Genomic DNA, 27,425 nt, shown 5'->3' with positions numbered 1-27,425 from the left:
ATTACTAATTGAACTCGCGCCGCATCATCCCGAAGGAGTGACAGACGTGCGCGGAGCTCGTATCTGTGTATTATAATAATACTGTGCTTCAAACTTCGAGGGCTTGAAGGTAAGTGGGAAACTTTTTTATAGACTACCTGCTCTATATTTATGTTCGGTACCCTAGTACCCTCTTAGCCTAAATAAAAATAGGTACAATGCTTAATTTCAGTTATTTCATAAAATAAATTTAAGAACTCAGTTTTTAAAACTTAGATAGGTAGGTTACACATTTTGTAAATTATATTATTTTCGTATGCTTTTGAAATAGGTTTTTAGAATGAAATTACCTATTATACCTAGATCCCTGGTAGGTAACAATTACAAACAAGCTACTTAATCCACCTAAGTACCATACATACATGGCTAATAATCTCTCTTCGGGGATATTGTTAGCCATGGCTAATGACCTGGCCGAGGGAGGTGTCTCCGCGTGTCCCTCTGGCTAGCAGAGGGCACAGTGGACGAGGCGGAGGATGGGACGCTGGCGACGTGCGTGGGATCGCGTTGTTGCCCGTTGGGTCCCGGGGGGGGGGGGGGGAGAAGGAAGGCGCACATCGTTGGTGCGCCTCGGACTTGTGGTGGGTGGACCTCGTGAGCGGGGTCCCCGCGCCTCGGCGGATGTCGCGGTGGTTTGCTTCGGCGTTCCCGTGACCCAGTCACCAGGCGACGTGCAGGAATGCCGCTGGGTTTTAGTGGGTATTCCGGTCGCCTCTCGGCCGGCGAGTCCCACATACCTTCCCTCCAGTTGGTTGGCTGGCTGGTTAGCTGGCTGGCTTCCATGAGGGGGGGATGCGTAAACGCATTTCCCAGCGTTAAAAAAAACCTAACCTTGTTACCTTACCTTGTTATTCTATAGGGGAATTACCTATGAGGGCATGGCATTCATGTGATTGAGGTTTAGCTAGGTATTTTCCGTACCTACTGCGGCACAGTACCTGCTATTATTTTTCAAATCATGTCTAACTTCAAAGTGTAAATCAGTAGGGCGATTGTCTAAAACCTGCATCAATCATTATTACAATGTCAATTGTTCTGATTGGCTGAATTTGTGCGATTCTTGTTGCAACAATGCATTGTGGCCAATAGTGAGCGAGCATTAACCAATCAGAGATGATTACGATCGTGAGTGACATTGTAGCTGTCAAACAACGGCGGTAGGGCCACAGCTGCTCGATTGCGGTAGGATGACAGCTATACAATGTCACGATCGCAATCACCTCTGATTGGTTGACGCTCGCAGCTCGCTCACTATTGGCACAGCCTATTGGCTACAATGCATTGTTGCAACAACATTCACACAAATTCAGTCAATCAGAACAATTGAGATTGTAATAATGATTGATGTAGGTTTTGCGAAATCGACCTACAGGGACATAACTATGGACTTGACTTTGAAATACAGGACTTTAGGCCTGCAACCTGCAGGTTGTTCATACTAAAAATGCGCGAAATGGGTCGCTGGGTTACGTAAAGTGAGTAGATTGATAGCTGAAATATTTACATACAACTCTTATCAGCTTATCTCTCTTAATAAGACATAACAACAAGGTACATATTTTATTACGCTAATAAATAATTTACGTCAGATAAGCTTGCTAGATAACAATATAGTTCCTGGCAAGCTTATCTTAGCACCTTTAGAATGAAATAGCAGATTTGTAGAGCGTTGTCCCTGTCGTTGAGACCAACAAAAGGTCATATAGGAATGAGTGACAGAGACAACGCTCTACAAAGCCGAAATGTCATTCTAAAGGTCGATGTACATTTCTTTTGGCCGCGTAGGTACCTACTGTACCTATTTGTTCTTTCAAACTATAAAAAAAATTGATGCCTAAGATGCCTATTCACTCTTGACTTGAAGGTACCCATATTAAAATTGGAGGAAAACTGATGTCATAAGGGCGTCCTATATCCTAGCGGCTCGAATTAGAAACGAGGAGGCAAATCGCTTCGTACGTGTCCACGGAATTTCGGTTACGTACGGGTGCAGACCTTGGCGATGCCTTGCGCGTGCGGTGCGACAGTAGTAGTGAAGGAGGAACCAGGTCAAAAAGTCCTTAGCTATACTCTCCGAAATACCTAATACTTATCTAATATAGAATATAGAATATAGAATACAGATAGACAAGCAACTTTGCGCCGAGCGATGTTTCAAACTTTGAAGCTGAATTGACCAGGCTTCGTCACCATAATGACTAATAATGCACCTTCTAGCGTAACGTATTTTTTGTTGTAAATAAAAAAAAACACCAAAGTTTAAAATTGCTAAGTACCAATAAGATAAATATAATAGTCAGCCTAGCTGATGCCCGCGACTTTGTCCGCGTGAAATTAGGTTTTTTAAAATTCCCGTGGGAACTTTAAAAAACCTAATTTCACGTTTCTTCTTTGATTTTCTGGGATAAAAGGTCTGGTCTTTATCTTTACTCATGCAAAAATCACGTCAGTCCGTTGCACCGTTGCGACGTGATTGAATGACAAACCAACGAACCAACAAACAAACACACTTTCGCATTTATAATACGGGTACCTACTGATAAGGGTACTGATAAATATATGATAAAGAATTATAATATTTTTTATGATAACGGTTAATCCGAATTTAATCCCAACAATTTAGTTTGCTATTGCATCGCAAAATAGATAAATAAAAATAATATGTTTTAGTTTTTTTATACTTGTATCACGTGTGGACGACGACGACTTTTTGAAATAATGATTAAGATACCTACGTAATATAAATTATATAATTCAAATTATTTCACTTAAAGCTCTTTGAAAAAGCGTCGTTTAGTTGGAACTCAAAAAATTTCCACAGCTATAGTAGGTAGAGTAGCTTTACTCAGAACGAACGAATACAAAACACCACTTAGTTTAATGCTGAACTTAGGGATGTTTCCCAAAATAACAAGTCTTAACCTTATTTACTTAATTCTCATAATATTATTGCTACCTACTAGGTAGTACCTAACTTGTAGCTAAGTTTTAGATACCTACCTACCCAAATATCTATTTGCCTTAGAAATATTTGCTTAGATTATTTATGTGCAGAAAATTAAAAGGGCATTTTAATTGATTGTCTTTTTTTGAGAGGACTTTACTCGCATTCAATCCATTAATCTACCTAAATGCGAAAGTTTTTCTGTCTGTCTGTCTGTTACCTTTTAACGGCCCATACATTAGCTGAATTTGCCGATGTACAGAGATTTGTTTCCTGGGAGACAAACATTTATTGAACTATTTTTTATTTGGAAAATCAAAGAGTTTCCACGGGGTTTAAAAAATAATCCGCACCTTCAAGTCGCGGGCATCATCTATTCGTCTAATTCTTGAAAAGCCGGCAACGCATTGGCGGTGGTGGTGCAAAATGGTCATCGGCGGTAATCACTTAACAACAGATGACCCACCTGCTCGTGGGCTCGCGCACCGGGGGTCCGTACTACAGTCGTATTTTTTCTACATTTTGCACGATAAGTCAAAAACTATGATGCATAAAAATCTGTTTTGCAATGCACAAGTGAAGCCCTTTCATATGATACCCCACTTAATATAGTTATGTTACTTTGAAAATTTAAAACACAATTTTTTTAAATTTTCACGGTTCAAACAACTGCTATAAGACCTAGCAGGATAGGAAATACCATGTAGTTTGCTTGACAGACAGCTAGACAGACAACAAGGTGATCCTATAAAGGTTCCGTTTTTCCTTTTGAAAAAAAAAATCGTCATAGCCCTACAAGAATACAGCCTTTAGTAACCGACACATGGAAAATGATGATTGTTTGCATGTAAAACAACATAAACCTAATCGTTTACGTCATTTTACGATGTATGTCGCCCCCGCTTCTCGTTTCAGTGACTTCAGTATAGTTTCAGGCACAACTTTGTATAGCTGTGTACTTGATAACTTAATAGGTATTTCGGTATAGTTTTTGTCAAAGTGTGTTTTCTTGTATGTTGGTTTGTCCTTCAATCACGCCGCAACGGAGCAACGGATCGGATTTTTGCATGGATGTAGTTTTCATCACGGTTTAGTGTAAAAAAATTTGAAGGCCTGGTTCAGCGTTCGAGGACAATCGTATGTTTTTGTGAAAGTGTGTTTCCTTGTTTGTTGGTTTGTCCTTCAATCACGCCGCAACGGAGCAACGGATTTTTTGCATGGATGTAGTTTTATCCCGAAAAAGCAGAGTTCCCACGGGAGTTCACACACCTAAATCCGTGTGGACGAAGTCGCGGGCATCGGCTAGTAATATATCGGCTTTAGTATGTACTAGTATTAACTTAAAATTTCAAATTGCATACTTATTACTTAATTTACCTTCCACTTATTGCGTTGCCGGCTTTTTAGGAATTATTTATCCGCCTCTGGAATAAACACCATGTTTGACATGGCATCGGACCAAATGTAGTATAGTATAAGTCCAAATTGCTATTGCGCTGGAACCATGTCTCATTAACATCGAAATGACGTCATTTTGACGTCAGCCGAAATAAAAATTATACCATCAGCTCGAAACTTCATTAAAATAACGTCATTAAAATGGGGGCCACGCGCATTAGCAATTTGTGGGACGTATACTTGAGTTTGATTTGAAATTGAGAAAGCGCGCGCTCCTACCTAGACCTCATAATTGCTGTGTTTCTCAGCCATGCTTATCGTCAAGCGCAAGCCTATCTCACAACAAAAAAAATTACATCCACAAAATATCCTAATTCCAGATGACAGAAGCAGTAGCTAAAGGCGAGTCCACACTACTGTGTGAGGCGCGCGACAAATTTGTCGCGGCGTTCGGTTGCGAGCCAACCGCGGCATCCGCGGCGCCCGGTCGCGTCAACCTTATAGGCGAGCATGTCGATTATTGCGAGGGATTTGTCTTACCTGTGGTTTGTATTTTATTTACAGACTAATTAAGTAAGTGTTGAAATAAGGAAGATAAATTATTAACAGACTAAATTGATATTCTTAAGTTTAATGGTGGCTGTACTTTTTTATAATTCTCGCTCGACTGAATGAGTTCCTGAGATGGCCTTAAAACGAAAACGCTTTGATTTTGAAGGGTCTACTTTTAATAAATACTTGATTTAATATAAACTAAATCCACGTTACTTCAGCAGTCATAATTGAGTAACTCGCTGTTTAAAGTATAAACAATAATTACTAAATTCTTTATGATAATAATTTATTAGTTTTGACTCTTGACGCAGGAGGACGTCGTCTTACCGCTAGCTGCCAACGTTATCACTGCATTATGTATAACCACACCGTATAACGATTATACAGGATGTAACAAGAACGCTGACAAAAACAAAGACGGATGATAATACTGATTATTATTATTGATAGGATACCACAATTAAAAAACGTGAAAAATATTAAAAAAAATCCTATGTCAACGAACGTTGCGTAAGTAGGCCACTCGGAGTCAATGCCGTGTCGAAGGTGGGGCATTGACCGAACCACGCGGGTTTGATAAATAATAAATCACTAAAACTACAAAATGGGGCAAATGGTTATTGGTATTGTAGATATAATAATTTAATGCTAAATTTTTGCTAGCGTTCTGGTTACACCCTTATTTTATTATTTCATGTTTTGTATTGATAAAATGTTTTATTACGACTAATCCGCTTGTAATCTTATTGTGACATATGTAAACCTCTTTTCTTAGTTTATAAAAAGAGAACAATGTCATTGTCATTAAATAACAAATAAATGATTCCTACATATTTTATAGTGGCGACTGGATGGAAAATAAAGTGAAGATGGTTTCTCCCAGGAAATTAGGGGAATTCGATGTCGTGAGTGGGAACTGGGCATCATACTGCGAGCGGATGGAAATGTATTTCATAGTGGGCGATGTGAAAGAGGCCTTAAGGGTACCTACTATGATATCGATGGTCGGGGACAGGGCGTACGAGCTGATGGTAAATCTCTGTAGCCCGGTTAGACCAGGTGATAAAACTTTTGCCGAGTTAGTGAAGATAGTGGGAGAACATTTACAACCAAAACCATCAATATTGGCTGAGCGTTTTCGATTTAGGCAGTATCGTCAGCAAGAATCAACTTCGGTCTCACAATATGTCGCAGAACTGAAGGAACTATCACGTTTTTGTGATTTTGGAAATAATCTCAGCGAAAATTTGCGAGATCAGTTAGTGTGCGGCTTACAGAGTGAAGTCATTCGTCAAAGACTCTTTGCCGAAGAGACTTTAGATTTTAATCGCGCAGTCAGGTTGGCTACGACATTCGAAGCCGCGGAGAAAAACGCACTTGCAGTGGAAGTCGGAATAGGTATCAGCAGACCAAAATCGGAACCAGGGAAGACGGGAGAGACGCTACGAGAAGCAGCTGCGAGTGTCAGCGGAACTTCATCAAAATCATTACATCGTTTTCGAATTAGTGCATGCGATCGATGCGGGGATCAGCGGCATGGTAAAGATGACTGTCCTTATAAGTTTTTTGAGTGCAGCCGATGCCGACGGATCGGGCATTTGCGACGACGATGTCCTGATGACCCAGGAGCAGGATCTGTAGGGCAAAATGCTGCCAGGGGCTATAACCGATCGCGGCGCGGCGGTCGCAGCTACGGAATGCGTTGGGGAGCAGGAGCACAGCGTAGAAATCAGGGTGCGGGCATTGCATCGAGGGGCCCGAACACGGCGGGCACGAACCACTGGCGGGACGAAGACCCGGCTTGGATGGAGTCGGTCGGTTCGGACGACGTCAACGAAGAAGAAACTGTTTATCAGATGTCGCTAAGGGACTATAGGCCGGTTAGCATAATAGTATTACTAGACGAGAAGCCTTTGGTTATGGAAATTGATACTGGTTCTGCATTGTCATGTATAAGCAAGCAGACGTATATTGAAAGGTACAAATACCTACCGTTAAGATCGTGTCGGTTAACGTTAACTTTTTATGATGGCACAAAAATTAAACCTCTAGGGTATATCTCAATTAAAGTGAGGTATAAAGATCGCATGAAGGTTTTAGATTTATATGTCATCGATAATGGGACGACGTCATTATTAGGGCGTCAATGGTTAGCGGAATTAAACATTGACGTGCCTAAGTGCAAAATTAATAATTTGCGAGTACAGGAGTTTGTTAAGAATAGATACGTGGAGGAAATATTTTCCAGGTTTAGTGAGTTAATCGACGGCGGGCTCGGGCGCTACACGGGCGGGCGCGCCACGCTGCACGTGCGGGAGGGCGCCGTGCCCGTGTTCTGTCGTGCGCGCCCCCTCGCCTATGCGCTTCGGGAGCGCGTGGACGCCGAGCTGGACGCGATGCTGCGCGCCGGTGTCATCGAACCGGTTGACACGTCGGACTGGGCCACCCCGCTTGTAATTGTGAACAAACCTAACGGTGCCATTAGGGTATGTGCCGATTATAAGGCTACGTTGAATCGTTTTTTATCGGTTGATAAATATCCAGTTCCTAAAATAGAAGATCTACTGGCCAATTTGAACGGTTGTCAGTATTTCAGTAAAATCGATCTTTCACAAGCGTATAACCAGATCGAGTTAGATAATAAGTCAAAAGAATTTACGGTGATAAATACTCACCGGGGTCTGTTCCGTTACAATAGATTAGTGTTTGGGTTAGCTTCAAGTCCGGGCATATTTCAAAGGATAATGATAAATTTGTTTAAAGATATTCCGAATGTGGTAACTTTCTTAGATGACATATTAATCGCAAACTCTTCACTTGATGAGCATAAGGATACATTAAAGAGAGTACTTACTAGGCTGAAGGATTGCGGTTTTAAAATTAAAAAAGAAAAATGTGCATTTTTCGAAAGTCAAATAACCTATTTAGGGTATGTAATAGAGGATAGAGGTATTCGAGTTGACCCAGATAAAGTCAAGCCTATTTTAAATTTAACGGAGCCAAAAGATATTTCCGAATTAAGATCATTTTTAGGGATGGTCAATTTTTACGGTCGTTTTGTCAGGAATTTAAGTAGTAATTTATCACCATTATATAATTTACTAAAGAAAAATCATAGTTGGTATTGGGGGATAGAAGAAAGGAATTCATTCAATAAGGTTAAAAGATTACTGGCGAGCTCTGCGGTTTTAGCGCATTACGATGTAAATAAGCCGGTTATATTGACATGTGATGCGAGTGCGCTTGGGATAGGCGCGGTGTTAGCGCAGCGAGGCGCAGACATCGGCGGGGGCGAGCGACCGGTCGCTTATGCCTCCCGATCGCTGTCGGCAGCGGAAATAAATTATAGTCAGATTCAAAAGGAGGCTCTTGCAATTATTTTTGCCGTTAAAAAGTTTCACCAATACCTGTATGGGCGCCGATTTATATTACGAACGGACCACAAGCCTTTAGTGAGCATTTTTGGGGCTGAGTCAGGTATTCCAAACATGACAGCTAGCAGGCTTCAGAGATGGGCGTTAATTTTGTCGGCATATGATTTTTCAATTGAATATGTAAGTACTGATAAAAATACAGCTGATTGTTTGTCAAGGATGATACAAGCTCATAGAGAAAATAGTGAATCTCAAATGAGCGAATGTCCCGAGCAAACGTATTTACATTTTGCTTCAGAAGCTTTATTACTTGATTATAAAGAATTAAAAAAATTTACTTGCCGAGATCCCATCATGGGACGAGTATTAAGTTACATTAGGGACGGTTGGCCCACGGAGGTAGAAATAAAAGAATTACGGCCATTTTTCAATCGTAGGAAGGAGTTATATAGCGAACTAGGATGTCTCATGTGGGGTCATAGGGTCATAATACCCGTTGAGTGCCGAGATAAAGTGTTGAAGGAACTTCATGACTCGCACATGGGGATAGTTAAAACTAAGGCATTAGCGAGGAGCTACGTATGGTTTCCGGGAATTGATGAAGCGTTGGAGGCGATGTGCCGCGCGTGCGAGGTTTGCGCCGCAGTGGCCGACGCGCCGCCGGCGCACGCACCGCACATGTGGCCGTGGCCGAGTCGCCCGTGGACAAGACTGCATATCGATTGCTTGGGACCTATAGCGGGGGTTACTTATATGGTGGTAGTCGATTCTAGTTCCAAATGGATTGAGGTGGTAAAGATGGGTTCCATCACAGCGAAAACTGTAATTAATAAATTAAGAGATATTTTTGCTAGATTTGGTCTTCCAAAGCAGTTAGTTAGTGATAATTTTGCTTCGTTTCAAAGCGTGGAGTTTGGAACTTTTCTAAGTCAGAACGGGATTGAACAAATTTTTTCAGCGCCGTATCATCCTTCGTCTAATGGTGCTGCGGAAAATGCGGTTAAGATTTGTAAAAGAGTAATAAAGAAAGCTCTTATACAGGGGGTAGACGTAGACACAGCGTTATGTCGTTTTCTATTATTATACCGGAATACCGAGCATAGCACGACAGGAGAAAGCCCAGCCAAACTGTTACAAGGCAGGTCATTACGCACGCGTTTGGATAAGCTAAAGCCGGAACGGGAGGATATAGTTCGATCTGCCCAGGCACGTCAAGAGTTTGCGGCGGGAGGAGTTGAGAGATCGTTCGAGGTCGGAAGTAGGGTGTGGTACCGAAACTACGGAACAGGCAATAAATGGTTAAACGGGGATGTCATAGGAAGAAGCGGGAGTACAAATTATAAGCTGCGTACTGGAGATGGAACTGAGATATTTAGACATGTCGATCAGATAAAAAAATGTTCGGAAATTAATTCAAATATCGGTAATTCAATTAACATTGAAACTGGTGATAGACCATCAGCAGCGGGACGGTCCAGGGGCGCGATGGTGGCAGTGGCGTTGAGCTCGGTACCCGAGGAAGGGCCGCAGGAGAGCGGCGGGGAGACGAGCTCCTGGTCGCCCGGTCGCGCGGCGCCTGAGCCCAGCGCTAGCCAGCAGCCCGAGTTAGCTGTAGTGGACAGGGCGCCTCGCGAGTCTGTTCGTAAACGAGGGCCGCCAAGACGTTTTGGCATCGATGATTTATATAGTTAAGATAGTAAGGGAAGTTATTGTTTAAGAAGGGAGGTGTGACATATGTAAACCTCTTTTCTTAGTTTATAAAAAGAGAACAATGTCATTGTCATTAAATAACAAATAAATGATTCCTACATATTTTATACTTATAATCTTATAATCTAAATAAAAAAACACTGCATGGTATAAATAATTAAACAACCTAAATCTCTGGTAACAGCAAGCTCTTCTGTGTTAATTTTGACTGCTAAAAATAATTTATTACGTTATTAACAATATATAAAAATACACATAAAATTATACGTCATAAAAACCGATGCCCGTTATACTTTTCTCCAGGCCTTACCATTCCTGACTATCGTGGTGGGTGCCTACAACAACACAGACGAATGCCGGATCCTCTCTATCCTGGCTAACGGCCAAGAGGTGGAGGCATCCTTCCCTGCTTCATCAGTAGCTGCCCTGACGCCTGGTGAACCTGCCTGGGCAAATTATGTTAAGGGAGTGGTCGCCAACTTTCCTAGTAAGTAAAGTAAGAGTATGGGGGTAAGAGGTGCGTATGTATCCACCTTTGGAATGACATTTCGGCTTTGTAGAGCGTTGTCTCTGTCACTCATACCTATATGACATTTTGTCAGTCTCAACGACAGGGACAGCGCTCTATAAATCTGCTGTCTCCTTCTAAAGATCGATCGATTTCGGCCGTGTACTGTACATCGACCTTTAGAAAGAGATAGCGATTTTGTAGAGCATTGTCACATAGTATGAGTGACAGAGACAGCGCTCTGCAAAGTCGAAATCTCATTCTAAAGGTCGATGTTCATTATTTTCTGTCGCGTACTGTACAGACCTACATACGCACCTCTTGCCGCCTTAACTACTAGGCAATCACTACCTTTGTGCTGCGTTTATTTTGCATAGGTTTTCGTACAAAATTCAGTGATGCGAAGTTTACTGTGAGAGTGCTCAAACAGAAAGAGGTAAAAGATTGAGGTAGAATCTCACGACGTCGAATTTACCCACTACAACTTAAAAGCCGTGAGAGCTTAGTGGAGGAAAACGCCCGCCTCGGGGACGCCGTCGGGGGTTTGTCAGCGGATTATAGCAAATTAGGCTTTTGGTTCATTGTATATCATGGATTTCCGCAAAGTAACGCCTGCTTCTATTCTATACAACTAATGCATTAAGCTCAGTGGAGGTACATCGGCTTTTAGAATGACATTTCGGCTTTGTAGAGTCTCTGTTTATGTCTCCGTCTGGAGTGTTTGTATGTCTCAGTACCCGTAGTACAAGATTTTACGTCTCACCAAACCAAACCAAATTCGAGATTCGAAATACTTCCGCGTTACAGTAAACTGGATCTTAAATGCCTTGTTTTAAAGCTCAAGTTTGACTACACTTCTACAGCCAGCGCTCCAAGCGGAAACATTGCGAAATTAAAATCAGTGGCATTGAATATTTTACTTCAATTCAAGGCTGTTTAGGTCCATTTTACTGTAACGCGGAAGTATTTCAACTCTCGAATTTGGTTTCGTTTCTTGAGACGTAAAATCTTGTACTACGGGTACTGTTACTTATATGACGTTTTTTCGGTTTCAGCGACGGAGGAAATGCTCTACAAATCCGCTATCTCCTTCTAAAAGTCGATGTAAGTACATTACTTTCTGTCACGTACTTACTTACTTGCTTTTATCAGGTAAAGTGCGTGGATTCGACGCAGTGGTGGTATCAGATGTCCCAATGGGATCTGGAGTATCCAGTAGCGCGTCTTTGGAAGTCGCCTTCTTCACGTTCCTGGAAGCACTGACTGGAAACCGAGTTGAGTATGTGTAACCGGTAGTTTTTAATGATTCTTGACCTAACTTGTTTAGCAGATCCTAATCTTCTATAATATAAAAATGAATCACTAAATGTGTTGCTCATCGCTAATCTCGAGAACTGCTGAACCGATTTCGCTAATTATTTTTTTATAATATTCCTTGAAGTACGAGGATGGTTCTTACGGAGAGAAAAATTTAAAAAATTTGAATCGACTGTTAGGCAGAACGAAGTTCGCCAGGGCAGCTAGTAATATTATAAATATGAAAGTGTGGATGTTTTTGTCGGTGCTAGTTCTATGCAATCTCATTATCTGGGTCAACAAAGGATAGCCGGTACTGACCTAGTTTAGATTTGCGCGACCTAGGTCGTTCAAATTGCGGATATATCAGTGTTCTACGAACTTTAAATATGAGCTTAAATATGAAACAAGCACACTTTCACATTTTATAACATGGGTAGTGATTCAAAGGCCTGACTGACTGACTGACTTATACATATTATATCAACGCACAGCCTAAATAAACCACTGGTCCTAGAGACATGAAATTTGGAGGATGTGTTCTTACCAGCTATATAGTTATAGGATGTGATGTGTGGCACAGCTTAGGAAATAAACGGATTTTTCTTTCTTTCTTTCTTTCTTTGTAAAAAGTAGGTATCCACTAAGAAAGGATTTCTCGAAATTCTACCCCTAAGTGGGTTAAATGGGGGTTTGAAATTTATGTAGTCCACGCGGACGAAGTCGCGAGCATAAGCTAATCTAAATCTATACTAATATTATAAACGCGAAAGTGTGTCTGTCTGTCTGTCTGCGTGCTAGCTTTTCACGGCCCAACAGTTTAACCGATTTTAATGAAATTTGACGAAGGAAGGACGAAGTCGCGGGCATCATCTAGTATTATATTATGTAAGGTGACTGACTGATCTATCAACGCACAGCTTAAACTACTGGACGGATTGGGCTGTTTGACATGCAGAAATATTTAAGAAAATTCAACCCCTAAGGGAGTAAAATAGGGGTGAGAAATTTCTGTAGTCTACGCGGATGAAATCGCGGACATAAGCTAGTTTTACATCTGGCGCTGGATGGAGCTCGGGTGTTTTTATAAGTGGGAGGTCCCAGATACATCTGTCGGCTTAGATTTTTTTTAACCATGTTAAATGACCAAATGTAATACGCATAGCTACGCGGAATCATTCACTGTAAAAGCAGCTTCGCTGTGGAATGCACTTCCGGTCGAAATAAGACGCTCCAAATCGCTGGCGATCTTTAAAAACCGTGTTAAGAAACACTATCTGTCACTGTAGATTTTCTGCGATAAGAATATGTACAGTTAGCTATGTATTATTGTTTAATTACATTACATTGATTTTATATATTATTTATATATATGCATATATTATATTATATTATATTATACTATATAACATTATATTGTATAGTATGTACCTATTAGAGTGTATGTTTATGTATGCCTATATATCTATCTATATATATATATATATATATATATATATATATATATATATATTTATAACTACATTGCGACTCCCCGTCTTACAGTTCTATAAGTTCTTAAGTATGGGTTGCCTGGAAGAGATCACTTTAGTGATAAGGTCGCCCTTTGTTTTTTAAGTGTATCCTGTATTCTTACTCTCTGTAATTTTAGTAACAATAAAGTTGTTTTAAATTAAATTAAATTAAATGACTAATATTCCCCTTTCCTCTCCAACTAAGCGTCAGGCTTGTGCTAGGACTAAGGTACGACAATAGGGCAACGACCGGGGTTCGAACCGTCGACCTTTCGGTTTTCAGTCCACTCCTTTACTCGTTGAGCTATTGAGGCTCTAAATTGTCTCTGGTCTAGTCTGATGAGAGGTTTTGGCCGTGGCTAGCCCGCTCCACCGGGTTAGATGGCAGTCAATACTTATATCTCCTATCTAAGTTATTATATTAATGATTGACAGTCCCGTAGAAAAGGCGCAGCTATGTCAAAAGGCAGAGCACGAGTTTCCCGGTATGCCCTGCGGGATCATGGACCAGTTCATCGTTACTCTGGCAAAGAAGGACCACGCGCTGCTAATAGACTGCAGGTCAGTTCATTACACGCGTTACGTGTTTGGATTTCAAGATAATATGAGTTTAGATATAGTAGCGTATGAAACTCTACATAATTAGGTAGTAAAACACTCGTGTGATACTATTAAAAAACTCGCCTGCGGCTCGTTTATTCGACTTATAACTCGTGTTTTAATACCCCCCATTATTCAACCGTTTTATAAACTACTATTTATCACACAGCCAACAAAAGATATTTTTTTAAAGCGCCCTGTAGGTTGATTTTTCATGCTTAGGTACATCGAGTTTGTTTTAGTTTATATTTTGTATCATATCGTATCGTATTTCGAAAATATTATTTTAAGATCATTTAGATTCTAAGAAAATGTGAAATCTGACAGTTTGTAGGATCATATTTCAAATTAATATTTAAGTAATGTTTCTAATAAAATAAAATTTTATTTTCAAATTGACTTTTGCAAAAACATATTTTCATCGGTTAGAATTTCGTCACGGCTATGTGTGAGAGATCTTATTGAAACTTGTTAGCATAGGACGCTGTCGCCAGTCACTATCTAAATAATTATTAACATATTCTAAGTACTTTTCAGTCCTCACATATTTGAGTACTTAGTGTTGTATAGAAAGGTTTTTATGCAAATAAACTTTTAAGCAGAGCTTTCGAACTGTCGCTGAACCTATCAATGCTATCATTCACTCAGCGCTGGTTAGGTTATGTCAGGAATGCCCTTAGGTGGGGTGCCAGCCAGGTAACCTCCCAGTGGTCCCTTTTGGAGGCATCCGAGGGGAAGAGCAGTATCCGGACCGGTGCACCCCGGTATCATAGCTAATAATTTCTCTTCCGGGATATTCTTGGCTACGGCTAATGACCTGGCAGGGGGCAGGTTTCTCCGCGTGGCCCTCTGACTAGCAGAGGGCACAGTGGACGAGGCGAAGGATGAGACACGGGTGACGTGCGCGGGATCGCGTTGTTGCCCGTTGGGTCGTTGATGCGCCTCGGACGTGCGGTGGGGGACCACGTGAGTGGGTCCTCGGCGGACTATGGCTGGGTCACGGTTGATTGCTGCGGTGTTCCTGTGACCCAGTCGCTAGGCAACGCGCAGGAGCGCCTCTGGGTTTTAGTAGGTATTCCGGTCGCCTGTCGGCCGGCGAGTCCCACATACCTGTTGGAGAGCTATCGAAGGACCTGTTATAATTATCAAAAATTAGGAAAAAGGGTGTTCAGTAGCTCAGAGTTTCCCAAAATCTATAACTTACAAAACTACCACTTACCGCTTGATTTGGAACGTCCAAAAATCACCAGCACACAAAGGGATGGGCACGGCACTGCACAATTGTCCACCGGTGGGGTAAAACGTGGGATTCGAATGTTTTGTATTTGTATTTCTCACGCACGGCGTGGGGAGAAACTCTGTATGGGTTATTCCCGTTGAGTCACACCCCCGTGTGTAACACTGTGACACAAGGTACCCAAAATTTCAAAACATTCCCGTTGAGTAACACTGTTACACAACGGGAATGTTTTGAACTTGTTGGCACCTTGTGTCACACCTACATAAATACATATTATTGCGCGTGTATCAAGTATTAACTGATTGTGCACTTTTCCGGGATGTTATTTATTTATAAATCCAAGATGGCGGACATGATTTTTTTTTCAAAAAATTGACATGGGTGTCGTTTTCAGGGTTTTCGAGGGTGCTGAATTTGATGATGACATTTATTCTGAAATCCAAGATGGCGGACATGATTTTTTTTTTTCAAAAAGTTGACATGGGTGTCATTTTCAGGGTTTTCGAGGGTGCTGAATTTGATGATGACATTTATTCTGAAATCCAAGATGGCGGACATGAATTTTTTTTCAAAAAATTGACATGGGTGTCGTTTTCAGGGTTTTCGAGGGTGCTGAATTTGATGATGACATTTATTCTGAAATCCAAGATGGCGGACATGAATTTTTTTTCAAAAAATTGACATGGGTGTCGTTTTCAGGGTTTTCGAGGGTGCTGAATTTGATGATGACATTTATTCTGAAATCCAAGATGGCGGACATGATTTTTTTTCAAAAAATTGACATGGGTGTCGTTTTCAGGGTTTTCGAGGGTGCTGAATTTGATGATGACATTTATTCTGAAATCCAAGATGGCGGACATGATTTTTTTTTTCAAAAAATTGACATGGGTGTCGTTTTCAGGGTTTTCGAGGGTGCTGAATTTGATGATGACATTTATTCTGAAATCCAAGATGGCGGACATGATTTTTTTTCAAAAAATTGACATGGGTGTCGTTTTCAGGGTTTTCGAGGGTGCTGAATTTGATGATGACATTTATTCTGAAATCCAAGATGGCGGACATGATTTTTTTTTTCAAAAAATTGACATGGGTGTCGTTTTCAGGGTTTTCGAGGGTGCTGAATTTGATGATGACATTTATTCTGAAATCCAAGATGGCGGACATGATTTTTTTTTTCAAAAAATTGACATGGGTGTCGTTTTCAGGGTTTTCGAGGGTGCTGAATTTGATGATGACATTTATTCTGAAATCCAAGATGGCGGACATGATTTTTTTTCAAAAAATTGACATGGGTGTCGTTTTCAGGGTTTTCGAGGGTGCTGAATTTGATGATGACATTTATTCTGAAATCCAAGATGGCGGACATGATTTTTTTTTTCAAAAAATTGACATGGGTGTCGTTTTCAGGGTTTTCGAGGGTGCTGAATTTGATGATGACATTTATTCTGAAATCCAAGATGGCGGACATGAATTTTTTTTCAAAAAATTGACATGGGTGTCGTTTTCAGGGTTTTCGAGGGTGCTGAATTTGATGATGACATTTATTCTGAAATCCAAGATGGCGGACATGATTTTTTTTCAAAAAATTGACATGGGTGTCGTTTTCAGGGTTTTCGAGGGTGCTGAATTTGATGATGACATTTATTCTGAAATCCAAGATGGCGGACATGATTTTTTTTTTCAAAAAATTGACATGGGTGTCGTTTTCAGGGTTTTCGAGGGTGCTGAATTTGATGATGACATTTATTCTGAAATCCAAGATGGCGGACATGATTTTTTTTTTTCAAAAAATTGACATGGGTGTCGTTTTCAGGGTTTTCGAGGGTGCTCAATTTGATGATGACATTTATTCTGGAATCCAAGATGGCGGACATGATTTTTTTTTCAAAAAATTGACATGGGTATCGTTTTCAGGGTTTTCGAGGGTGCTGAATTTGATGATGACATTTATTCTGAAATCCAAGATGGCGGACATGAATTTTTTTACAAAATATTGACATGGGTGTCGTTTTCAGGGTTTTCGAGGGTGCTGAATTTGATGATGACATTTATTCTGAAATCCAAGATGGCGGACATGATTTTATTTCAAAAAATTGACATGGGTGTCGTTTTCAGGGTTTTCGAGGGTGCTGAATTTGATGATGACATTTATTCTGAAATCCAAGATGGCGGACATGATTTTTTTTTTTTCAAAAAATTGACATGGGTGTCGTTTTCAGGGTTTTCGAGGGTGCTGAATTTGATGATGACATTTATTCTGAAATCCAAGATGGCGGACATGAATTTTTTTTCAAAAAATTGACATGGGTGTCGTTTTCAGGGTTTTCGAGGGTGCTGAATTTGATGATGACATTTATTCTGAAATTTATACTGAAATCTGACTATTATGATAATCGTCTTCAAAAATATAACGTAGCTCGTAGCTTTAGTTTTAAGTTTGCGTAATAATTATCATCACTATATCTTAGAAATCCAACATCTGACCATCAAAAAGAGTTATTTATTACCTATTTTGAATAAATCATTTGACTTTGAGTTAAACATTTGCATAACAGAACGCATTAAAAATGTTTTATTTTTGAACGCATCCATAATTATTTACATTCCTAGAGAAGTCCATGCTTTTTCTAAACTTTTAATCGATTTTATTTCATAATCGAAATAGATCCAATCGCATGTTAACCGTATAAACTGATGTTAAATATTAAACTAAGACAAGCTACTAACATAACCTGGTGTTACAAAACCCTGAAAACGACACCCATGTCAATTTAAAAAAAAAAATCATGTCCGCCATCTTGGATTTCAGAATAAATGTCATCATCAAATTCAGCACCCTCGAAAACCCTGAAAACGACACCCATGTCAATTTTTTGAAAAAAAATTCATGTCCGCCATCTTGGATTTCAGAATAAATGTCATCATCAAATTCAGCACCCTCGAAAACCCTGAAAACGACACCCATGTCAATTTTTTGAAAAAAAATTCATGTCCGCCATCTTGGATTTCAGAATAAATGTCATCATCAAATTCAGCACCTTCGAAAACCCTGAAAACGACACCCATGTCAATTTTTTGAAAAAAAATTCATGTCCGCCATCTTGGATTTCAGAATAAATATCATCATCAAATTCAGCACCCTCGAAAACCCTGAAAACGACACCCATGTCAACTTTTTGAAAAAAAATCATGTCTGCCATCTTGGATTTCAGAATAAATGTCATCATCAAATTCAGCACCCTCGAAAACCCTGAAAACGACACCCATGTCAATTTTTTGAAAAAAAAAATCATGTCCGCCATCTTGGATTTCAGAATAAATGTCATCATCAAATTCAGCACTCTCGAAAACCCTGAAAACGACACCCATGTCAATTTTTTGAAAAAAAATTCATGTCCGCCATCTTGGATTTCAGAATAAATGTCATCATCAAATTCAGCACCCTCGAAAACCCTGAAAACGACACCCATGTCAACTTTTTGAAAAAAAAAATCATGTCCGCCATCTTGGATTTCAGAATAAATGTCATCATCAAATTCAGCACCCTCGAAAACCCTGAAAACGACACCCATGTCAATTTTTTGAAAAAAAATCATGTCCGCCATCTTGGATTTCAGAATAAATGTCATCATCAAATTCAGCACCCTCGAAAACCCTGAAAACGACACCCATGTCAATTTTTTGAAAAAAAAAAATCATGTCCGCCATCTTGGATTTCAGAATAAATGTCATCATCAAATTCAGCACCCTCGAAAACCCTGAAAACGACACCCATGTCAATTTTTTGAAAAAAAATTCATGTCCGCCATCTTGGATTTCAGAATAAATGTCATCATCGTTCAACTGTTTTCCAAAAAGTTTAAGAGAGATTGCATTGCAGCCAAGTCAAAATATATCCAGGCAAAAATTAAAAACAGCTCCAATGTAGTAAAAACTACCTGGAAAATAGTTAACGAAGAAACAGGAAGAGTGACACATAAAACTTGTAATTTTGAACTAAAATATCATGACAAGTTGATTACGTCAGACCCCGAGGTTGCAACCGTTTTCGAGACCTTCTTTACAGATATTCCTGTTTCTACTACAAAATCATTGAACTCTTCAGCAGCCGCCGCTCTCTCACTATTGGAGGATAACGTGCCTGAATGTAATAAAATGTTTGAATTCAGTCACGTTAGTTGCTCTGACGTTATCAAAGCTTTTAAATTAATTAATAATAAGAAAACAAATGATCTGTGGGGCATTTCCGTTAACGTTGTGAAATCATTAATTGATATTGTTGCACCCGAGTTAGCATTAATATTCAATAATTGTGTTGACTGTGGTGAGTTTCCAGACTTAATGAAACATAGTAAAATAATTCCATTATTTAAATCAGGTAGTACTAGTGACCCCACTAACTTCAGACCGATATCTGTACTACCCACTTTTAGTAAAATCTTTGAAAAAATAATTTTAACTCAACTGCTTAATTTTTTCAACATTAATGATTTATTTCACACCAAACAGTTTGGTTTTACACGGGGTCGCTCAACAACCGATGCTGGTGTTGAGTTAATACTAAATATATTTGAAGCCTGGGAGGAATCACGTGATGCGCTTGGCGTTTTATGTGATTTATCCAAGGCTTTCGACTGCGTTGATCATGAAACATTGGTCGCGAAATTGCACCATTATGGAATTAGGGGTGCAGCATTGGAATTGATGAGTTCTTACCTAAATGATAGAATACAAAGGGTAGACGTGAATGGAAAGCGATCTCCCGGATCCGTTGTAAAAATGGGGGTGCCACAAGGTTCCATCTTAGGACCTTTTCTGTTCCTTATTTACATCAATGACCTTCCTTACCTCGCTAAGGACAATTACGGGATAGTCTTGTTTGCTGATGATACATCACTTTTATTTAAAATCAATCGATACTTAACAACTTTTGATGAAGTAAACAATTCTCTCACCAAGTTAGTACAGTGGTTCGAAGCTAATAACCTGCTTCTCAACGGGAAAAAGACAAAGTGTATTAAATTCACTTTACCAAATGTTAAGCAGGTGAAAACCACTGTGCAACTTAATAATGAGGAATTAGATTTAGTGGATACCGCTATTTTTCTTGGAATAACGTTAGATGCAAAACTTCAATGGGGCTCTCATATAAATAACTTATCGAACAGACTTAGTTCTGCCGCATATGCGGTAAAAAAGATTCGCCAGTTGACAGACATAGAAACTGCGAGACTAGTATATTTTAGTTACTTTCACAGCATTATGTCATATGGTATATTATTATGGGGTAATGCTGCTGATATTAATTCTATTTTTGTGCTGCAGAAAAGGGCTGTTCGAGCCATATACAGTATGGGGCCACGAGAGTCGCTGAGAACTAAATTTAGGGAAGTTAAAATTATGACAGTGCATAATCAATATATTTTTGAAAATTTACTGTACGTACATAAAAACATAAATAAATTTAAAAAAAAAAGTGACTGTCATAATATAAATACTAGAAATAAAATAAACTTGTAATTCCCGCCTCTAGGCTCAGTAAAGTTAGCAATTCATTTGCTCGTAATTCCATACGTTTCTATAATAAGCTTCCAGAAGACATATTGGAGATGTCTCTCAACAAGTTCAAAGTTTTCATAAAACGTAAACTAATTGAAAAATCCTATTACAATGTAAAGGATTATTTAAATGATAAGCAAGCTTGGGAATGAGTTGCTTAACGACTTTGTGATAGTTCTAATAAGTTTCAATAAATTTGTAAAGTGGTGATAATAAAAAGAATACCCGGCTGAGTTTGTTGTGGGCTCTTCTCAGACCTGGGCGCGTTTGGAACCCTCGTAGCTTTAGTTTTAAGTTTGCGTTATAATTATCACCACTATATTATCTTACAAATCTAACACTATACCAGACAATCAATAAGAGTAATTTATTACCTATTTTGAATAAATCATTTGACTTTGACTTTGACTCATCAAATTCAGCACCCTCGAAAACCCTGAAAATGACACCCATGTCAACTTTTTGAAAAAAAAAAATCATGTCCGCCATCTTGGATTTCAGAATAAATGTCATCATCAAATTCAGCACCCTCGAAAACCCTGAAAACGACACCCATGTCAATTTTTTTTAAAAAAATTCATGTCCGCCATCTTGGATTTCAGAATAAATGTCATCATCAAATTCAGCACCCTCGAAAACCCTGAAAATGACACCCATGTCAACTTTTTGAAAAAAAAAAATCATGTCCGCCATCTTGGATTTCAGAATAAATGTCATCATCAAATTCAGCACCCTCGAAAACCCTGAAAACGACACCCATGTCAATTTTTTGAAAAAAAAAATCATGTCCGCCATCTTGGATTTATAAATAAATAACATCCCGGAAAAGTGCACAATCAGTTAATACTTGATACACGCGCAATAATATGTATTTATGTAGGTGTGACACAAGGTGCCAACAAGTTCAAAACATTCCCGTTGTGTAACAGTGTTACTCAACGGGAATGTTTTGAAATTTTGGGTACCTTGTGTCACAGTGTTACACACGGGGGTGTGACTCAACGGGAATAACCCCTCTGTATGTATGTACGACCGTGACGCACGGTGACTTGCAACGGACAGTTAATGCATCATTTATGACGTGTGATGCGAATATATCAGTGCTATCCACCAATCAGGATAGTCCGGTGTTCATCGCGAGAGTGGCTTGTATTGCTAGCTGAAAATCCTGAAAAACAACTGGCTTTACTGAACAATACCTTCCCTGGCTAGTCGGCTAACTGGCTTGTCTGGCTGACTGGCTGGCTTCCAGGGGGAATAAAAAAAAAGGAATATACTACCACAGTTCACGACAGACTGGTGTCAAAATATGTACCTATAGTACGTAACAGGTCAAGGAGACCTTGAGTGGGAACTCCCCGCACACCCGCACAGCCGCGACGCTAACCCGTCCCCCCGCCTCATACCCCGATTGCCATCTCTACTTGTGGCGTACTATAGGTAGGCTAAGAAACGACTAGTACCTTTGATTTCACGATTATTGACATTTGCATTGTATTTGCAGCCCCTATTGACCCTTATTGACTATTGGGGTCATTCGGATGCAAATGACCTCTTTTATACCCTCTTAACAATGTCACAATGTCACAGTCTCAGACAATTTGTTTTCTTAGATCACTGGTATCCACGCAAATACCAGTGGAGTCTGAGGACGCAGTGATACTGGTAGTCAACTCGAACGTCAAACACCAGCTGACCGGCAGCGAATATCCTCAGCGAAGGGCTCAGTGCCAAGAGGCTGCCAAGAAGCTCAAGATACCCTCACTCAGGAGTGCAGATGTTGAAGATTTAGAAGGTTCGTTATAGAACATCACTACCACTACCTACCCATATTATATTGTACTAGCTTATGCTCGCGACTTCGTCCGCGTGGACTACAAAATTTCAAAACCCTATTTCACCCCCTTAGGAGTTGAATTTTCAAAAATCCTTTAGTAGATGCCTACGTCATAATAGCTATCTGCATGCCAAATTTCAGCCCGATCCGTCCAGTAGTTTGAGCTGTGCGTTGATAGATCAGTCAGTCAGTCAGTCAGTCAGTCAGTCACCTTTTCCTTTTATATATATAGAGAGATTAGCTTATGCTCGCGACATCGTCCGCGTAGACTACACAAATTTCAAACCCCTAATTCACCCCCTTAGGGGTTGAATTTTCAGAAATCCTTTCTTAGCGGATGCCTACGTCATAATAGCTATCTGCATGCTAAATTTCAACCCGATCCATCCAGTAGTTTAAGCTGTGCGTTGATAGACCAGTCATTCAGTCAGTCACCGTTTCCTTTTATATATTTAGATTTTAAAAATCGTATGTAATCGTATGTATCATTTGATTTTTAATTTCAATAACTACTTAATCTAATATTTAATGTATGCCTTTTCAGTATTACACGAGGCGTTGATTTACGTAAGATTTCGTGAACGAAATAAGCAATATTAATTTAAATTAACATCAACATTTCCTGTTACATATTATAGTAAAGCTGTTTTCTATACATAATTCCAATTCCCTATGCTTTAATGACAACTTAAGTGGCACGTGTTCCGCACTTCCAAAGCTTTCCGAGCCAGTAGAAATGTGTTTGTAGAATAATTTGTATGCATTGACTTATATGTATATTACTTCGTAAGGACAGGGCCATTGAACAAGTAAAATGGCACCGATTCATTGGCCCTAAAATGTTTATTTAGCACCAATGCAACCTCAGTGACGTCTGGATTTCAAACGGGTCGTTCATTCTGACGTGGCGCTGATTTATTTGGTTCCAAAACCGTGAAAAATTTTGTTCGCTTGGGCATATCTTGTCATTATATATAAAAATGTACCTATTGCAAAATGTGTTGCTGATCGCAAATCTCCAGAACAGCTGAACCGATTTCGCTAATTATTTTTCATAATATTCCTTGAAGTACGGGGATGGTTCTTACAGAGAGAAATTTTTAAAAAAATCCTGAAAAAGAATCGACTGTTAGGCGGTACGAAGTTCGCCGGGGCAGCTAGTTATGAATAACTTTAACAATTTCCGCAATAATAGAGACCCTTAACATAGTTATTATTCTAATCAATACAAACATAATATTATTTTAAGTATCGCTTTACACACTCCACCTCAATAAATACTCCATCCCACGTTCCATCCTTACTAATATTATAAATGCGAAACTGTGTGTGTGTGTGTGTGTCGCTCTACCTGTCTCTGCATTTTCACTGCTCAACATCTGAATCAATCATGAGTATTAACAACATTAATTGCAATGAACCAAAAGCTTAATTTGCTATAATCCGCTGAAACAGTTCGAATCTGTATGGTGCAACATGCAACATGCGAAATGCACCGCCCGCCCTCCCACTGCTAAACATGCAGGAAAAAGCAGCCACCTACTAGGTATTTTTAATAGTTAATTGACATTGATTTCATATTATTATAAGGTCTCTCTTCAAAGTGGCACTATTATATTTTTAAGTAATCTGTTAAACAAAATTGCAATCCTATTTGGCCTTATTTTAAGTTTGAAATGTAAAATTATATTATCTATAACGCTGTTGATTACAAATAAATGAATAAAATTACTAATAAAAATAAAAATTAAAACAAAAATTTGTTTCAGAATTGAAATTGCAGAATTGTGACGCTCTGGTTCAGAAGAGAGCGAAACACGTGGTTGAGGAGATAGCACGCACAGAAGAAGTAGCCCAGTTGTTACCACAAAAGGAGTTTGATGTGGTTAGTTTTAGGCTAATGTCTCTACACTCTATTTATAGCAGGCCAGTCTGCGGTCGTCACCAGTGCTGAGAACCAATGGGTTCCCCACACAGTGTCACAGTATGACTCGTTGGGAATCCATTAAAAAAAAATCCCATCGAGTCACACCCAATCTACAGTGTGTACAATTTTTTCTTTAAGAACTTTTTCTTTAAGAACTACCCATAATATAACCCAGACCACCAGACGCCCTGTTTTGCGCCTTGTAAAGTTGGGTTGACAAACAAGCGTGAAGTCACTAGTGGCTAAGACGACCGCCTCGTGTGTTCGGGGGTGTTCGGGGGGTCGATCCCAGGCACGCAGTTTTATGATGTGCAAACGGCATTCAACTTAAGGATGGTAAAAATAAAATTTTATAGTCGATGATTATTTTCTTGCGGCCCTGTGGCATGCCGCAATCAGTAGGTACCTACCGCATAGGAGGTATAGTTGGTTTACTAGTTTGTTGGTTTGTCCTTCAATCACGCCGCAACGGTGCTACGGATTGACGTGATTTTTTGCATGGGTATTGATAAATACCTGTAAAGTGATATAGGCTACTTTTTATCTCGGAAGATCAAAGAGTTCCCATGGGATGTTTTAAAAACCTAATTTCACGCGGACGAAGTTGTGGGAATCAGCTAGTGTTGTAATAATGTTACATTCAATAAATTATTTTATTTTAGGTAGGCCAGCTTTTCTACAAGTCCCATGAATCACTTAGCAAGCTAATGGAGGTATCGTGTCCCGAGCTAGATCAACTCGTGGACATAATGCGCTCGTCGCCAGGAGTGTATGGTGCTAGGATGACTGGCGGGGGATTTGGCGGCTGTGTTATTGCCCTGGTAAGTCCCATGAATCACTTAGCGATCTAACGGAGGTATCGTATCCCGAGCTAGATCAACTCGTGGACATAATGCGCTCGTCGCCAGGAGTGTATGGCGCTAGGATGACTGGCGGGGGATTTGGTGGCTGTGTTATTGCCCTGGTAAGTCCCATGAATCACTTAGCGATCTAACGGAGGTATCGTATCCCGAGCTAGATCAACTCGTGGACATAATGCGCTCGTCGCCAGGAGTGTATGGCGCTAGGATGACTGGCGGGGGATTTGGCGGCTGTGTTATTGCCCTGGTAAGTCCCAAGAATCACTTAGCAAGCTACTGGAGGTATCGTGTCCCGAGCTAGACCAACTCGTGTACATAATGCGCTCGTCGCCAGGAGTGTATGGTGCTAGGATGACTGGCGGGGGATTTGGCGGCTGTGTTATTGCTCTGGTAAGTCCCATGAATCACTTAGCGATCTAACGGAGGTATCGTATCCCGAGCTAGATCAACTCGTGGACATAATGCGCTCGTCGCCAGGAGTGTATGGTGCTAGGATGACTGGCGGGGGATTTGGCGGCTGTGTTATTGCCCTGGTAAGTCCCATGAATCACTTAGCGATCTAACGGAGGTATCGTATCCCGAGCTAGATCAACTCGTGGACATAATGCGCTCGTCGCCAGGAGTGTATGGCGCTAGGATGACTGGCGGGGGATTTGGCGGCTGTGTTATTGCCCTGGTAAGTCCCAAGAATCACTTAGCAAGCTACTGGAGGTATCGTGTCCCGAGCTAGACCAACTCGTGTACATAATGCGCTCGTCGCCAGGAGTGTATGGTGCTAGGATGACTGGCGGGGGATTTGGCGGCTGTGTTATTGCTCTGGTAAGTCCCATGAATCACTTAGCGATCTAACGGAGGTATCGTATCCCGAGCTAGATCAACTCGTGGACATAATGCGCTCGTCGCCAGGAGTGTATGGCGCTAGGATGACTGGCGGGGGATTTGGTGGCTGTGTTATTGCTCTGGTAAGTCCCATGAATCACTTAGCGATCTAACGGAGGTATCGTATCCCGAGCTAGATCAACTCGTGGACATAATGCGCTCGTCGCCAGGAGTGTATGGTGCTAGGATGACTGGGGGGGGATTTGGTGGCTGTGTTATTGCTCTGGTAAGTCCCATGAATCACTTAGCGATCTAACGGAGGTATCGTATCCCGAGCTAGATCAACTCGTGGACATAATGCGCTCGTCGCCAGGAGTGTATGGTGCTAGGATGACTGGGGGGGGATTTGGTGGCTGTGTTATTGCTCTGGTAAGTCCCATGAATCACTTAGCGATCTAACGGAGGTATCGTATCCCGAGCTAGATCAACTCGTGGACATAATGCGCTCGTCGCCAGGAGTGTATGGCGCTAGGATGTCTGGCGGGGGATTTGGCGGCTGTGTTATTGCCCTGGTACTCTGAATTCATCCATTTTTAGGATTTCGTACCCGAGGGGTGCCAAAATCCTATTACTGTAGCCATCGCTGTCCGTCGGTCTGTCAGCGGGCTGTATGATCTCATGAATCGTAATAGGTAGTTCAAAAACTGTCTTTTAAGTATTTTTAGTGTCGTTATAAGAACAAAATAATAAAAATTTTATAATGACCGCCATGCAAATTAAAAAAAAAAACTAAGTACAGTACGTGACAGGTCGAGATGGCAATCGGGGTTCGCACACACGCAAAGCCCCCGCGCTAACCCGTTGCGGGATAGTGCGGGTGACGTGCGGGTGTGCGGGGCATCCCCCCGCGTCATACCCCGATTGCTATCTCGACATGTCGCGAACTATTTGTACATAGTTTTATATCTTGTAGGCCGCTGATCCCTGAACCTCATCTTCTCTTATTTCAACTTGAGGCAAGCGCGAGATTTAATTTTTTTTCGTCTCCGATTTTCCAGATGAAAAAGGAATACGTGAATGTAGTAAAGGAGAATGTGATCTCACAGTACAAAGGACACCCGATCTTCTTCGTGTGCCGGCCCAGCGACGGTGCTAGAATACTGCAGTTAGCTTAAAAAATGTGATGATACATAGAATCAATAAATATTTATATTTTTTTATTACTCGAGCCTTTAATTCATAGCC

The 27,425-nt window shown here is 40.5% G+C and overlaps 2 protein-coding genes across 3 annotated transcripts; both read left to right on the top strand.

Moving 5' to 3' along the window:
- The first annotated feature begins 12 nt into the window (after positions 1 to 12).
- Positions 13 to 27,403, top strand: LOC117987625 (galactokinase-like). Of its 2 annotated transcripts, XM_034974654.2 has the most exons (9): positions 13 to 109; positions 4,762 to 4,926; positions 10,324 to 10,507; positions 11,681 to 11,807; positions 13,774 to 13,899; positions 22,351 to 22,532; positions 24,344 to 24,459; positions 25,164 to 25,322; positions 27,239 to 27,403. In XM_034974654.2, exons 2-9 carry the CDS (start codon positions 4,762 to 4,764, stop codon positions 27,353 to 27,355), a joined length of 1,176 nt encoding a protein of 391 aa, XP_034830545.1. In that variant the 5' UTR covers positions 13 to 109; the 3' UTR covers positions 27,356 to 27,403. The 2 variants fall into 2 exon arrangements, with proteins under 2 accessions (XP_034830545.1, XP_069358901.1); XM_069502800.1 differs by lacking the exons at positions 13 to 109; positions 27,239 to 27,403 and adding an exon at positions 4,011 to 4,120 and having other exon boundaries at positions 25,164 to 25,455.
- LOC138403185 (uncharacterized) lies at positions 5,699 to 10,002 on the top strand. Its single transcript, XM_069502714.1, has 5 exons — positions 5,699 to 6,914; positions 7,185 to 7,422; positions 8,095 to 8,261; positions 8,748 to 9,132; positions 9,352 to 10,002. The coding sequence occupies exons 1-5, from the start codon at positions 5,788 to 5,790 to the stop codon at positions 10,000 to 10,002; spliced, it is 2,568 nt and encodes an 855-aa protein (XP_069358815.1). The 5' UTR covers positions 5,699 to 5,787.
- Positions 27,404 to 27,425: the final 22 nt, after the last annotated feature.

Source organism: Maniola hyperantus, chromosome 13 (assembly GCF_902806685.2).
Source record: "Maniola hyperantus chromosome 13, iAphHyp1.2, whole genome shotgun sequence".
NCBI lineage: Eukaryota > Metazoa > Arthropoda > Insecta > Lepidoptera > Nymphalidae > Maniola > Maniola hyperantus.
This window is presented reverse-complemented; position numbering and strand designations above follow the sequence as displayed.

Bases quoted from the DNA above. Each gene is read 5' to 3' on its own strand.
- LOC138403185 (XM_069502714.1), top strand. From the start codon at position 5,788: ATGGAAAATAAAGTGAAGATGGTTTCTCCCAGGAAATTAGGGGAATTC. The intron at 7,423-8,094 runs GTATGTGCCGAT...TCATTCAATAAG, and splicing joins AACCTAACGGTGCCATTAGG to GTTAAAAGATTACTGGCGAG. The intron at 9,133-9,351 runs GTAATTAATAAA...GCTCTTATACAG, and splicing joins GTTCCATCACAGCGAAAACT to GGGGTAGACGTAGACACAGC.
- LOC117987625 (XM_034974654.2), top strand. From the start codon at position 4,762: ATGACAGAAGCAGTAGCTAAAGGCGAGTCCACACTACTGTGTGAGGCG. The intron at 11,808-13,773 runs GTATGTGTAACC...AATGATTGACAG, and splicing joins CTGACTGGAAACCGAGTTGA to TCCCGTAGAAAAGGCGCAGC. The intron at 13,900-22,350 runs GTCAGTTCATTA...TTGTTTTCTTAG, and splicing joins GCGCTGCTAATAGACTGCAG to ATCACTGGTATCCACGCAAA.